Source organism: Solanum dulcamara, chromosome 4 (genome assembly GCF_947179165.1).
Source record: "Solanum dulcamara chromosome 4, daSolDulc1.2, whole genome shotgun sequence".
NCBI lineage: Eukaryota > Viridiplantae > Streptophyta > Magnoliopsida > Solanales > Solanaceae > Solanum > Solanum dulcamara.
This window is the reverse complement of record NC_077240.1, coordinates 16,235,272-16,249,574: the sequence shown is the minus strand read 5'-3', so window position 1 is coordinate 16,249,574 and position 14,303 is coordinate 16,235,272. Positions and strand designations below refer to the sequence as shown.

Below are 14,303 nucleotides of genomic sequence, written 5' to 3'. Positions count from 1 at the left end.
CGTAATCATTTTCCTTAATTGACCTTCCCTCCCCCAAACCATTTGTCGGTAAAATGAATCCAGGGAATAGGTTGGCATTGATCATTTAATTTTTGCTTTATTACACCAAAATCATTAAACTATTTTTTGTCATAAAAAATTATTCAATTTTGATTAAGTATCGCATAAAGTAACTAGACCTTTTTGAATAACGAAAATGTCACTCAAGTTAGCTAAAATATCATAGAAAATATCTCATTTATTTTCTCTTAGTGACCATCTATGAAGGCAAAATTGAGTCGTTTTATTAAAAATAGTCTAGTAACTTCAGTGATACTTAGATAAAATCAAGTAGCCCTAGAGTGAAATAGTTCAAATGTCACAAATAGAAGAAAGAAAATCCCTAGAATGTTTCAGAGGTTAGTGTTATGGCTCGCCACTTGATCTTGAAGAAGGTAGAAGAATCTAGAGTTTTGGAGAGGTTAGTGGAAGACTCTAGATCCTTATAGAAGCTTGTAGAGAAGTCTTGAAAGACTTGGAATTCTCTAGAGTGTGTAGAGAATTCTACAGAGGGACTTCTTTGTAAATATGGAGGGACTTGTATAGCAATTTCTATTTACACTTGAGCCCCTTAGGAGTAGTATAAATAGAGGGAGCATTCATTTGTAGCAAACCATCAGGCAAACAAGCATTCTTCTAAAGCAATACAAAAGCCTTCTTCATAAAAACTCTCTTGTCTTCTTATAATCTAGCGTTCTCTTAGCGATCTAGTCATAAAGGCTTACTTGAGCTTGCAAGATCGTGAAAGATTCGTGAGTAAGTTGTCAAGTGCCGCACGGAAGTCTTAGCGTGAAGTCTAAGTCCGTGACATTAGGCTCCCTAATAAGATCACTTATTTCTTTTCCTGCAATACAGTATTTGTTTGAACAGATAAATATCTCTCCAAGGAGACACATCAATTCAATAATTATGCTCTTGTTGAAACAAGGGAAAACTAGAGAGAGAAAATTAATGACTAATGAGGCCTATGAACTCAGAAGTAGTTAAGCAAATAGTAATATTTTGATTCAACTAGTTAGTTTTTATCCAGAAGAATACATTGACAGTTTCAAGGATTGGATGTTGTCATCAAATTTTACCCTCTTTGAGTTAATGCCATGTGGTAGCAATGGGGCTTCTAACTATATGTGTTCTTGAAATCCAAGTCAGTGATCCAAATGTTGAATCACCAGGACTCCTTTTTCCCTTTGCAACAACAAACCTCACTTTGTATCTCATTTTCTGACCTTTTTTCTGAAATTTCAGAATTTTTGGCTTCACAGTGACTGATACTCCATAAGGTGCCTCCACTTGTACACTGTAAGTACTCCTAGGGGTCCCAACATTTGTCACAGTTCTTTTAAATGTCTGGATCACATGTTGGTTCTTGCTGTCGAAAAGTACAGCGAAAGAAGGGTAGTTTAGATCACCAGGTGATTGAAATGAATGACTAGTAGGACAAGTATAATTTTCTCTCAACAAAAGGGCTATTTGGGAAGAGTTGTAGTTTAGGCTACAGATATAATGTAGGTAATCCTCGGTTGAGATATCGTAGATAAGGCCTGGATCAGAAGCCCTTTCAGGATCAACATGTCCCGAGCCAAAGGTGAATGGTGTAGCTGATATTGAAGTCTCGGAAACAGCATCTGCTATTGGAGTTCTTTCTTTGTCAAGGGTATAAGCAGTTGTCAGTAGTGCTGACTTGATTGCTGCTGGTGACCAATCTCTATGGACAGATTTAAGCAATGCAGCTAGTCCACTGACATGAGGACAAGACATGGAAGTGCCAGAAAGAATGTTGAATTGCATGCTTCTCTTATCGCTCTTTAGCATTGATGGGCTGATATTTGGAGGCCAGGCAGCTAATATGTCCACTCCTGGAGCAGTAACATCCGGCTTTATAATATCTGGTCCAGCTGCACTAGGTCCTCTAGAGGAAAAGGCAGCTACTATTGGTGCGCGATTGCCATAAACTGTCCCCTCAAATTTGATTGAAGCTGTGGCAGTTTTTGTCAAGTTAATGTAATTCTTGATAGCAATGCCAGCTGAAGCACCCAAAGATGTGGCAGGCAGGACATGAGCATCGGCATAAAGTTCATCTCCTTCTTCAACTCTATTAACCATAATCATTCCTGCTCCACCAGCTATTTTCACTTGCTCTCCCTTTTCAGCTCTGGCATTGATTCCTTTGTCACAGACAACAATCTTGCCTTTGACTAATCTTGAAGATAGTGTCCCATTGGTGCAAAATCGAGCTTCTTCCCCACCTGCTGTTCTTCCATAAACAAGTGGCAATTGCATTGTAGGCTTGCCTGTGTACAATGAAGCTCCTTTAAAAACATGTCCATCTCCAAGCTTGACAGTAGTTGGAAAGCTGCGGTCCAACGAGCTTGCTGCAACAGTCATAATCCACGGTGCTGCATTGCCAACACTTGAATTCAAAGGCCCTGAATTTCCTGCTGAACATGAAACAAAGACCCCATGTTGGACTGCACCAAATGCAGCAATAGCTATATTATCTACATAAAATGGCTTTGGCAAGCCTCCTAAAGAAAGTGACAATACATCCACCCCATCAATAACAGCTTGATCAATAGCTGCTAAAACGTCAGAGCTTGAGCAGCCTAACATGAAACAAGCTTTGTAAACTGCAATTCTTGATCCATAGCTCATACCACCAGCCAAGCCTTTAGCCAAACCGAAAAGGTTGGCACCATTGACAAGATTTCCAGCTGCTGTTGAAGCAGTATGTGTTCCGTGTCCTTGTGAGTCTCGCGGTGATCTATAATCCTTTTTTTCATTGATTTTCCCTGCAGCAGCTTCATATCCTTTGGAAAAAATCCTTGCACCAATAATCTTCCTATTACAATTTGATCGCATAAATTTAGTTCCAGCTTCACATTTGCCTTTCCAATGAGAAGGCACCGGTGGCATTCCAGAATCATGGAAACTTACATGTTCAGGCCAAATTCCAGTATCAATCATGCCAACAATCACATCAGAGGTCAAATTTGGAGCACCCCAAAGTCCTCTGCCACTTTTCAGCCCAAGAAACTGAGGTGAATGAGTTGTGTGTAGGCTTAACATTTCATCCAGCACAGCTGTGAGGAATCCATCAACTTGTTTTAGTGATTCGAGTTGTTTCTTGGAGAGTTTTGCTGAAAAACCAGAAACGGATTTTTCATATACATAGAGAAGTTGAGGAGGCTTTTCTTCTTGTTCCTCTTCACTATCAGCAGATATAGAACTAATAACATCTTCATACCATCTTTTGGATATTCCAAGATAACTGTCTAATGATCTGACTTTTGTCTTGTCCATATGAACAACATATATGTCTTGTTCTGCTAAAGTAAATGAAATCACTGAAACTGTATACGCTAACAAAAACACGCAGTTCCTGAAGTTCATCTTCACTGCCAAACAGAGGGAAAAAATTATTACTAGTAAGAAAAATATGAGAAAAGTTCATACATACACCACTTTATTTATAACACGTTATTAGCAAACGAAAAAAATTAAATACTCCGTACAAAAGCATTCATACTTGAAGGATTTAATTACATGAACAGAGTGGCTGTGAATTGCAGTTACTTCTTGTGAACAAAAGCTAAAATTGCTCACTCTTTAAGTGACAAGACAATGACAAGACCATCTGAATTTCAGTGACAAATTGTAAAACAAGGAACAACGCGAGGCAGACAGAGTTACTCAATACGTGTGTTGTTATAACATAACAAGAGCAAGCTGGCCAGACACCACTGTTATATCTTTAGGACAAAACTCAATTTGCTAGTATATATTTCTTATAATGGACCATCAAAAGTGGTTCAAGAAAGAGGATTGATGAAGCCATACTCGTGAAGCAATAACTTCAACCACAAACCACTACATCTAATTAAGGTTGAAAATGTGAAGCCATTAAAGCAAAACCAACTTATACTACTGTTCTAACTATAACGTTAGACATTTTATACATCACGACCATAAAGGAAACTGGTACCTGCATTTAATTTCTACCTAAAAGGTCTACCTAATTAAGTTGTGTACCATGGCGAATCTAGAGTAGACACAACAAGCTTAATATTATGTCTGTGTGCGTGAGAGAAAAAAGATATAAAAATATGTACATATAAAAAAAAAATCGACTAATTTTAAATTTTGAATCCGTCACTACTCACTAGTACTCGTGTACATATATTGGAATGCTATAATGTGCATGGTGTTGTAAACATGAATGTAAGGAGAAAACATACCTTTCTTTTGGGATATTCAGCTCAAAGTAATGAAGGAATATTTCTGAGGAAATGCTAAAGGTTGATGGAGAATTTAAATAGGCCAAGGGAAAGAGTGTGACAAATTATGGCACTTCATTTTTGCCAGTTAGCAACAATGGGAAAAAGGAAAACAATCTTTTTTTTGAAAAAAAAAAAAGAAAGGTGGAAAAGCAGCTTAAACAATTGAGAGCAAAGAGAGATATGATGGAGTAAATGTTGGCTTTTAGGAACTTCAATAGTGCTATATATAAAATACGTTCGTGCAATCATTGTTCAAAGAAGTTGTATTTCTTATTCATTGGGTCACTTAAAAATGGTGATTCTAAATATAATTGTTAAACCAAAAAAAATGTTACTTAACTTCATGTTCTTCATATTATTGTCTTTTAAGATTCTTGTACATTACTTAAGAAAGACATTTAATTAATAGTTTTAAACATAAAAATATTTATCTAACGTCTCACTTAATTAACAATACTCCACAGAGTAATAAGTAACTGACTTTTCTTTTTTTTAATTAAGTTAAAACTGTCAATTATTCTGAAACAAATTTAGTTTGACAAAATAACTATTTTCTCCATTTCAATTTGTTTGCTTTATTATTATTTTTTTCCATTTTAAAAAGAATATTTAATTCCATTTTCTTAGAAACTCATTGATTTCAAATTTTCATATGGCATATCTTAGACCACAAGATTAAAAGACATTTTTTCCGTACATTCTACGTATCCTTAGATAAAATTTAAAAATCTTCTTTATTTTTTACAATTTTATGCTAAATCAAAACTAGACAAATAAATTAAAATGGAAAGAGTATATAAAATAAGATGTAGTACTATCTTGAATAAGGGGGCAGAGCTACTATGGTATTTATGAGTCCAACAGAATATAGTAATTTTGGCTTAATTCTTAAATTTATGTTTCAAAAACATTTGAAATGTACTAACAATCTATTTTGTATCCAATACGAATAAATAATTGTGATTTGTGAGTCGTAATTTATAAACTAAAAATTTTGAGTCCGCTCCTAATTTTGAAGTGGGTTAATACATATAATCTATTTGCTTAATGATAAAAGATTAGGTGCCGGAAAAACATTCGGTGACGTACGGCCCTCATAAATGTGGCAATCTAATTGCTGTTTCGTAACTGTATTTATTTGACTTAGAGCTGTTTGCTTCTTCTTCTTTTTTCTTTGTTTTTCCTTGGGTTCTGACCAACCAAAAATGTGAAATATAATCAATCATGTGTGGTGTTAGGTTTTGGTCAGCTCCCAATAAATTGCATTCTTACTTGTAATCAATTATACGGCTGAAAATCTGTATAATTTTTTTTTTATGACGAGGAAATCCGCAGCCGCTATCTTTTGGATGCGCATAGGGTAAAACATCCGTTTCTATGCAATAGCTCGCAAATCACACAGAAAAAAGTAACCTGCACTAGAAAAGCTTGATGCGACAAGCTCGATCATAAGACATCTGTATAATTAATTTGCTGACCTCTGTTGCTTGAATTGTATTTTAATATCTCCTGTGTGGAATAAATGGTACTTTAATTTCAAGATTTCAATTTTATACAGCAAGCAAGCAACAAACCGTGTTGCCTCTTTGGGTTGGTAAAATATAAATGCAATGCTTTAATAGTAATTCAAATATAATGCCTAATGCAGAGCTCTCATGGCTTGGTAATAAAAATCTAGAGGTGCGGATTTAACTATCTCAAGTTAATATATATAGATTCACAGTTAGATATTTATAGATATACAATAAGTTTCTTAATACATATATATAGTCTGTGCAAAAAGTAGTAGATTCTCGTGAACCCATATATTTCGTGACCCCATACTCTGCATCTAGGGTTGCATATCAGTCGATTAGGTTTTGAAGTTTATTAATTCGACTTATTGGTTATTAGTTTGTAGCTATGCTAAAACGTTATTGAACCATTAAGATATTGGCTTATCTTGTTATTAGTTTAACCGCTAAGATTTCACACAAAAAAAACACATTGAAATTACTTAAAAACAAGGTGATAAACCAAATGAACTATATATACACATGAGTTGACAGATTACATTTTGCTCAAAAGCAAACACTGACACCTTGTAGAATAGCCGAGAATTTGAGACAACCAAAAGTGAAAGTATGAAACTAACCCTAACTTTATATGCCGAATGGTACAATTTTGAGAATGGATAACCGATATAAAAAAAAATTAAAATCGAAACTCCTAAATCAATAATTTATTACCAACAAATCAATAACTTTTTTCGAGTTAAATTATTAGTTTCAATTCGATTTTGAATAGCCGTATCTGCTCGAGCGGTATGATTGGCATTTGGCACCGAATAACCCTGTATGATAAAGTACAAAATTAATGCATGCTTGTTCGGTTACTATAGAGTTGAAAAATGTGAGTGCTGCCAAAATAAAAGAATGCTCTTGATTTTTGGACCATAATTTTGTTGGTGCACCTAAAACCTAACCCTCCTTTTGTTTTTCATCATTTGCATATATGCTATCTTTGGCACTTTTCTTGCACTGCACGGCTGCCAAAAGCACGACGACACCCTTTTCTGCCTTTTCTTGGGACCAAAATCATACCTCATGCTCATCATCAGAGGGAATTATATTGATATATCAGTAAATTAAAGTTAATGGACTATCATTCTGTATCTGGCTCTTGCTTGGTTGTGCACCTGCTTTCTCCTCCTTTTTTTTTGGTATGTTCATTTAAAGTTGTGGATTATCAATCAATTACCTTTCCATATATATTTTGATTAGTCGAGGTCAACTATATAAATCGTCTATATTCATTCAACGTGTCTTCAATATAAGTACTCGCATGATTTACTAATTATTATAGTGAGACTAGTTTTATATTGATTATCAACCTATAGTGACCCTTCTCCTTTATTATAAGTCTAGAATTGGTTATGCACTCAACTACATAGAAAAAGATATTATAGAGATTTGTTGGATGACATTTCATACGTTACTAGTAAGAGTTTATAAATCACCTTATGCTGAAAAGGGGACCAACACGATGTCCTCTTAGCTTTATAACAAATGACTTTATGCTCCCCTAATATAAATGATGCAACTTCTACCAATAGTTTTATTTAAAGATGTTTTTCAGCTCTACCTAATTACAATGTACCTATAATCATGTATTAGGGAAAAATTGGGTTTCATTTGGTTATCTCTGGGATGATAATTGATAATGACCTACATTGGTTCAAATCTGATGTAGTAGGTAACCAATTTATGCGCAATCATTCCAGATAAGGCTTGCATCCATAGGATTCACTGCAGGAAAGATTAATGTGCAACTTCTAATTATCAATTATATCCTTTATAAAATGGCATCTATCGATCCAATGAATATCTAGCACAAGTATTCAACTACGTAATTCAGACTTGTTTCTTGAAGTCATTGGTAAATAGGAGTGTAATGTTGCAGAAGTGATAATAAAAGTAATATATGAAAGAATATACATGTAGAATTATTCACAGATGTCACATCCCTTTCAATTTCATCTATCGTCTCTGTTTCTTTAATGTTCTTTTGTGACTCTTCTGTATCATTTCCTTGGAGACTATCACATTACAACTTCATCAAAAACTTTTGGATCATAAACTACTATAGGACTTCTTACAATGTGCCGGGAGCTTTTCCAAATGAGTGAACCTGACAATATTATAGCATTTGACATTGGTTTTGCCTTTACAACAACCTTGAAACTTCTCTTCTGCATTGCACGTGTGAAGGAGAGAGTCATTGGTTGTACAGTGATATCCACTCCCTTGGGAGCTCTGATGGTTGCATTATAAACAGACGTAGCTTGGCCAACATTGGTAACTCTCCTCCTGAAAATGCCTATGGTTGGTTCTTGATCACTCTTTAGGCCAAGCTGCATTGTGGGATAGTTGATAGCATCTTCCCCATTTGCAGGAATCAATGTGGAGCAATTTACCTGTTGTCGAAGTAAACTGGACACTGATGATGAATTGTAGCCTTCATGGCATAAGAATTGGATATATGACATATCATCCATGTCATAGACTAATCCAGGGCTTCTTGCTTTCATCGGATTAACTTGTCCAGCACCATACGCAAACTCTGCTTCCCTGTCCACCTTTGAGCTCATAGATCTTGCTTCAAGTTCATACGGAAAAAGATCAAAATTTTAGAAACTACAATCTGACATGTATTTGTTGTACAGTCTTAGATTATTTGGTGCTCGAATGGACTAATTATTTTTTTTCGCTATACTAACTATTTGGTTTTGGGGTATTGAATTTTATACCAAATGACAGTGGATAGCAAGTACCAGTAGTGATGATGGCAGACTTAATAGCAGAAGGAGACCAGTCAGGATGGAATGACTTTACATAGGCAGCTGCACCACCAACATGAGGGCATGACATGGAAGTGCCAGACATGAGAGTGAATTCTGAATATTGAGTATCACCTTTCAGACCGGTGAGTGATTTCATCGGGGTGTAAGAAGCCAGAATGTCAATTCCTGGAGCTGCAATATCAGGCTGTACAATGCTGCATCAGAAAGCTAAATTTGAAAATTTACATCAACAATGAACTCTGACTTCCACCAAAATTTACCTTCAGAAGGCGCTTTGTTCCCGGATTTGGACCTCTTGATGAAAATGATGCGATGAATGGAGCTTTGATCTTGACTTCTTGTGATCTGTATATTACTGCTGAAGGTAATCTGCATTTTCCGAAAGCATCACACAGCTAAGTATAACAGTCAGTAATTTCAGTTCTGAAATGGACTAAACAGGTTATAACATTTTTACCTTTCTGAATGCATATAGCTATTCAAACTTTTCCCTATGCTGCTGTTAACTATTGTTGACGGAGCCATGAAAATTTGGGCAGAATCAAGAAACTGATCACTCTCAATAATAGTGCCAATTCCTCCAAGCTCTTTTACAACAGAATCAGCACCCCAAGAACCTAACTGGCAATAAACAAGCTTTCCTTTTACCTTTCTAGGGTCCATTGATCCTTCAGTACAGTACCTGTGACAGTGTCATATTATATGAAAGGCTACTTTCAAGAATGAAATGCCTAGTAGTAACCTAATTAGTACCTTGAACTTTCTCGAGTATCAGAGCTCTTGGCTATATCAACTCCCATTGCAAGAGGATACAATTTCTGCTTTGGATCAAACGTGTTAACTCCAATCCCCTGCACAATGCTGCTATGAGTAAATGCATAAATGATAAGGGAATAGAATACAACCACCCAAAGACTGTAAAACTTTGATCTAAACCGGTGCTCAAATAGACTAGCTTTTTCTCCTTTGCATACTCGAGCTTTCGTAAGCAGGTAGAGGACTTACTGAGACTGTTCTCCCATTTCCCAACAACACCTTACTCCTAAACTCCCTATCAATGCCACTAGCTGCCACAGTTAGCACCCATGGTGCATGGTTCGCGACAGTGTTGAGGTTAGGTCCATCATTTCCAGCTGAAGCCACAGTAAGAATCCCTTTTCTCATGGCATGAAATGCCCCAACGGATATCACATCAGTCGTATAACCACCAGCAAGACCACCAATTGAGATGGATATTATGTCCACACCATCAATAATGGAAGCTTCAAATGCAGCTAGAATGTCAATATCTGAACAACCTGATGTCGCCCAACAGACTTTGTACATAGCTACTCTAGCAGACGGAACCGCTCCACGTGCAGTCCCTCGGGCAAGACCAAATAAGCTTGCATCAGGTACCAGACTTCCCGCTAGGGTGGATGATGTATGTGTTCCATGGCCGTGCACGTCAATTGGTGACATTATGTCATTTGGATCAGGAACTTTGTCCAGCTTGAAGTATCTTGCCCCTATAAGCTTACTTGATGATCATAAAAACAAAACATGCACAAAAATTATCTCTTGCAGGTCTATTTATATAAGTTAGGATATACAGGTAAAGAAATTTTTTGATTCAGAAAAAATAATATAAGCCAATGGCTGAGATTATTATGTCTTCAATCCTAGTAAAACATAGATAACAGTTTTACTAATATGTTCTACATTTGAGGAACAGATTCAGGCTAGGTTACCATGTGGACAGCATAAGAAAATAATAACTTCAAATTTCTGACACACTTTTCGAGCTGTGGCTGGTTGGTTAAGTGAGACTCAGAACTACCTATTATTTATGTTAAATGTTGTAAGATTTTACATGTATTCTATTATAATTCCGGATAAAAAGTAGATTCCAAAATGGATGTCAATGATGTATAAGACAAAACTGATGACAAGGGCATGTATAATTTACTTGTTGCATCCAGAAAAATTTGCAAAATGGTGACAACTTCCTTTCCATTTTGCTGGAGGGGGACCAAGACCATCATCCTTAAAGCTTTTTGATTGAGGAGTTATCCCTGTCCAAATATTTTCAAGAAAATATGATTTCTGCATTCTATTTTCTTGGCCAAAATGAAAAATCCAAACGATATTAAACCTGTATCGAAGACTCCCACGATAATGTTGCTCTCCCTTTTCAATCTTCTTTTTGCTGTTGCAGGCAAACCAATAAATTCCCATGATCTTGTAGTATGTAGCTTCCTGTATCTATTTGGTATGACAGAAACCACTTCATCCATGCCTAGAGAAGAAGAACTCAATTTTTAGCATCAAAGAAATTCGCCAAAGACTAACAAAAGTTATAGCAGAGGGATCCTAGCTACTTACTGGATAACTTATGAACTTCATGTTGATATAGCTTTGCTGCAAATGCATTGAAGATTTTTGTAAAGCTATAAACATGAAATTCTGTTGCATCCCTATTATAAATAATTACAACATAACAAGTCAAGAGAATTCCTTACAAGAACTGCATTACCCTTGGATCGCATGAGAGAATGACAAAGACTAATTCAACTAACCTTCCCTTTAAAGATGACAGGACACTAATATGTCTCTGAAATGCAGATTCTTCGTTCACCGGATGATCTTTCAAGAAAACAATGTAAAAGTCCTGCAATGGAAATGATCACATCAATACAATGCAGATCAGCACAACCAAAAGCAAGATTATGAAAATGTACATGAGTAGTGTAGAAAAAGAGTACTTCTTTACTATCTACTTCAACAGCTTCAATGCCAGTCAAGATCAAGATAAGAAGAAGCTGATAAGATAGAAGCCAACAGAAGTGGTTGTTCCTCAACATTTTCACAAGATACAAAAGTTTTTGTGTCAATAGAGATATGGAGGGTTAGTGACATGCAAAAGTATTATTAGGTACAATATAATGGTAATAGCAATTAATGAGAGGAAAAATGATCTGCAGGACACTTTAACTTAACTTCATATTGAGGATTTTGATTGGTTGTCTTAGAAGAAAGATGGATAAAGATTGGTTGATTATTATGTGCTACTTGTTGAGAATGAAAGGAGTAATATTCTTTTGCCAACTTTCTTAATCTTTTTCTCCTTTTCTAGTTACTAATCTTTATTACTACTCTGTATAAAATTTGCATGCCACCATATGAGCACCTTTGTAAATAATCAGAGACGAATGTAGAACTGGTTCAACTGAACTTTTACTATCGACCAAAACATTCATTCTGAACCTACCGACTCTAAAAATTGAATACATTTTCATATACAATATGCTCAATGATTACGGGAAGCAACAGCAATGGTAGTAAACTAATTAAACACACTTTATAGAATAAATCAACTGGTGAAATCTTGAAGCATTTATATACAAAAGAATAATTAATATCCATGAAAGAGATTATATTGTAGTTGTATTGCATGGAAAGATGTGGCTGATATCCAAAAAGCCATTACATAAGGATGCCTCTGGATAACTTGGATTTTAATGCAAGTTTTTCACTTTGTTTCCATTAGTAGCAAAGTTAAAAAGCTTGAAGTTTAAAATTATTCTCATCTGATTTTCAAAAAAAAATTGCTGTGATAATATCCCATTATCCAATGGCAACCAAATGACATAAACATATAATAAGTTTAATTTTTTGTTCAATATTTAAGGACTTTTCCCATTAGTTGTTGATGTATCTAGACTATTCAATAGTACATAAAAGCTTTAGTTATGTGATCAAGATTAGCTCACAATTAATTAAATATAATTATTTATAGTATAGTACCAATTTCAACGCTTTACATTTTCGAAAAATAGCCTTAAGAATTACGGTTTGTGAACAAAAATTTCGGAAGAATTCATGGCTTTTGCACTCAAGAAAAGGAAAAGCTACTTTTTTCAAAAATAAAAAAATTAAGGATTACTCCTTTTTTATACTCTTCCTTGAAGCAAATACCGCCCACTAAATGACAAGTAAATTTATAAAGATAACTATATCGAATTGATTATCTATGACTAGATTTCAAACTAATTGTAATTAATTATAGGTAGAAAATATAACCCTTATTTTTAGTGTGGGGTTGGGGTAAAGTCTGATTCGAACCCCAATGCTAGAGTGAAAGTATGAGTAGCTCTTCAACTGAGTTGCACCTCACGTGTATGTTAAAAGTATTATCATAAGCTATTTGACTAAATTTAACTCTTATTATACAAGTTTTTTAAAGTATATGCAGTTCTAAAACGAGATAAAGGAATTATGATAAGTTGACAATCAATGTAAAATAATCTTACTAAAAAATACTTTCATATCAATTTTAATCCCAAGAGATCACATTGCTTATATTTCCATTGGTTAACAAGAAATTGAAATGGAATATTTATGTTCTGAGCTATGAAACTCTTTAAGAAAATGAAAACTAACTCATTTGGCCTGAGATTTTTTTTCACTTTATTTGTAAATAAGTGTATGTCATAAGAAATTTAAATATAACTTAAAATTGTAATTAAAATTTGAAAAACATCTAAAATTCTATTTTTACTAAATAACTAAATATTATTTATAAATTTATAACCAAATTTAAATATTATTTATAAAAATTATAACCAAATTTTACGAGACATGGAGAAGATTTTCCATTAGCCATTTGCTTACGGGCATACAAATTTTACTCCTTTGTGTTGAAGAGGTAGTAATAAATACTGCTCATTACAAAGAATATATATTACTATAATTTAGATTAGCAATTAGAGAAAATCAAGAATATAAAATTAACTCATATCTCGTCAAATAAAATGAGAAAAAACTGTTAGCTTCTTTATTCATCTCATTTAAAGAGGAAGAAGTTCAAATCTTTCAAGACTACTTATATTTATTATGTCAATTAGGTGATGCTTTTTTCTGCTAGTTTTGTGTTTTATTTAATGATTTTAATATTCAATTAAATCATACATAAACTCACATTCTAATGGAATTTAAAATACATTTGTACATTTTAACTTGTTAATAATTATGTCAAGAGTTATTTAGCTAATTTATGTACTCCATTTTAAACAAATTTTTAAAAGAAAAAGAGAGAAAATAGTCAAATGACCCCCAAATTTATTATCGAATTTTCAACTACACACTTATACTTTACGGGGGGTCCTATCACCTCCCTGAACTTCTTAAATGTGAAATATATACCCCCTTACAAAATCATACCCAATTTTTTATCAAGTAATGGTGTGCACCGCCATGCCACATAATAATGCTTTTTATATTAATAAAAAAAATTAAATATTTTTATTTATTCAACTTTTCCTTTATATTTCCATTTTAACCTTTTCTTTTTCCTTTTCCATTCCTCTCTTTCTTTGGCTTTGATAAATTGCTTTTTCAGATTGATTAGGAGAATATCGTCCATGACTCTACTTCCTTTTCGACCTTCACGGGAGTTCTAAACACTAGGGAAATCTCGATATTCTCTATTGAAGCTAAATGGGAATGGAAAACTCTCTCGCCCGAAACTGCTTCTACTTCCACTGCTATAGTATTATAACTAGAGAACGAAGCTTCGTTGAATCAATAGTAAACAACATCAGCTAGTCGTGATGAAGTTTTCGGGTTAATGAATAGACTAGTGCTGATTTCGATTTAACAATGTT

At 34.4% G+C, this 14,303-nt stretch overlaps 2 protein-coding genes across 6 annotated transcripts; both read right to left on the bottom strand.

Moving 5' to 3' along the window:
- Positions 1 to 873: 873 nt before the first annotated feature.
- LOC129886623 (subtilisin-like protease SBT1.1) lies at positions 874 to 4,493 on the bottom strand. 3 transcript variants are annotated; one of them, XM_055961391.1, is made up of 2 exons: positions 4,275 to 4,493; positions 874 to 3,434 (listed from the first exon to the last, which is right to left on the bottom strand). In XM_055961391.1, exon 2 carries the CDS (start codon positions 3,427 to 3,429, stop codon positions 1,129 to 1,131), a length of 2,301 nt encoding a protein of 766 aa, XP_055817366.1. In that variant the 5' UTR covers positions 3,430 to 3,434; positions 4,275 to 4,493; the 3' UTR covers positions 874 to 1,128. The 3 variants fall into 3 exon arrangements, with proteins under 3 accessions (XP_055817366.1, XP_055817365.1, XP_055817367.1); XM_055961390.1 differs by lacking the exon at positions 4,275 to 4,493 and adding an exon at positions 3,566 to 3,888; XM_055961392.1 differs by lacking the exon at positions 4,275 to 4,493 and adding an exon at positions 3,583 to 3,888.
- Positions 4,494 to 7,674: 3,181 nt separating this feature from the next.
- On the bottom strand, positions 7,675 to 11,947 carry LOC129886622 (subtilisin-like protease SBT4.14). Of its 3 annotated transcripts, none has more exons than XM_055961386.1 (11): positions 11,403 to 11,943; positions 11,217 to 11,308; positions 11,023 to 11,114; positions 10,793 to 10,936; positions 10,607 to 10,712; positions 9,664 to 10,177; positions 9,412 to 9,509; positions 9,116 to 9,340; positions 8,919 to 9,027; positions 8,629 to 8,842; positions 7,675 to 8,453 (listed from the first exon to the last, which is right to left on the bottom strand). In XM_055961386.1, exons 1-11 carry the CDS (start codon positions 11,499 to 11,501, stop codon positions 7,897 to 7,899), a joined length of 2,250 nt encoding a protein of 749 aa, XP_055817361.1. In that variant the 5' UTR covers positions 11,502 to 11,943; the 3' UTR covers positions 7,675 to 7,896. The 3 variants fall into 3 exon arrangements, with proteins under 3 accessions (XP_055817361.1, XP_055817363.1, XP_055817364.1); XM_055961389.1 differs by having other exon boundaries at positions 8,361 to 8,449; positions 11,403 to 11,947; XM_055961388.1 differs by lacking the exon at positions 11,403 to 11,943 and having other exon boundaries at positions 7,677 to 8,453; positions 11,023 to 11,058; positions 11,217 to 11,276.
- Between the last annotated feature and the right edge of the window lie 2,356 nt (positions 11,948 to 14,303).

Coding starts and splice junctions, on each gene's coding strand:
- LOC129886622 (XM_055961386.1), bottom strand. CDS start 11,501: ATGTTGAGGAACAACCACTTCTGTTGGCTTCTATCTTATCAGCTTCTT. Junction 10,713..10,792: donor CGTGGGAGTCTTCGATACAG/GTTTAATATCGT, acceptor ATATTTGGACAG/GGATAACTCCTCAATCAAAA. Junction 10,178..10,606: donor AATTTTTCTGGATGCAACAA/GTAAATTATACA, acceptor ATGATCATCAAG/TAAGCTTATAGGGGCAAGAT.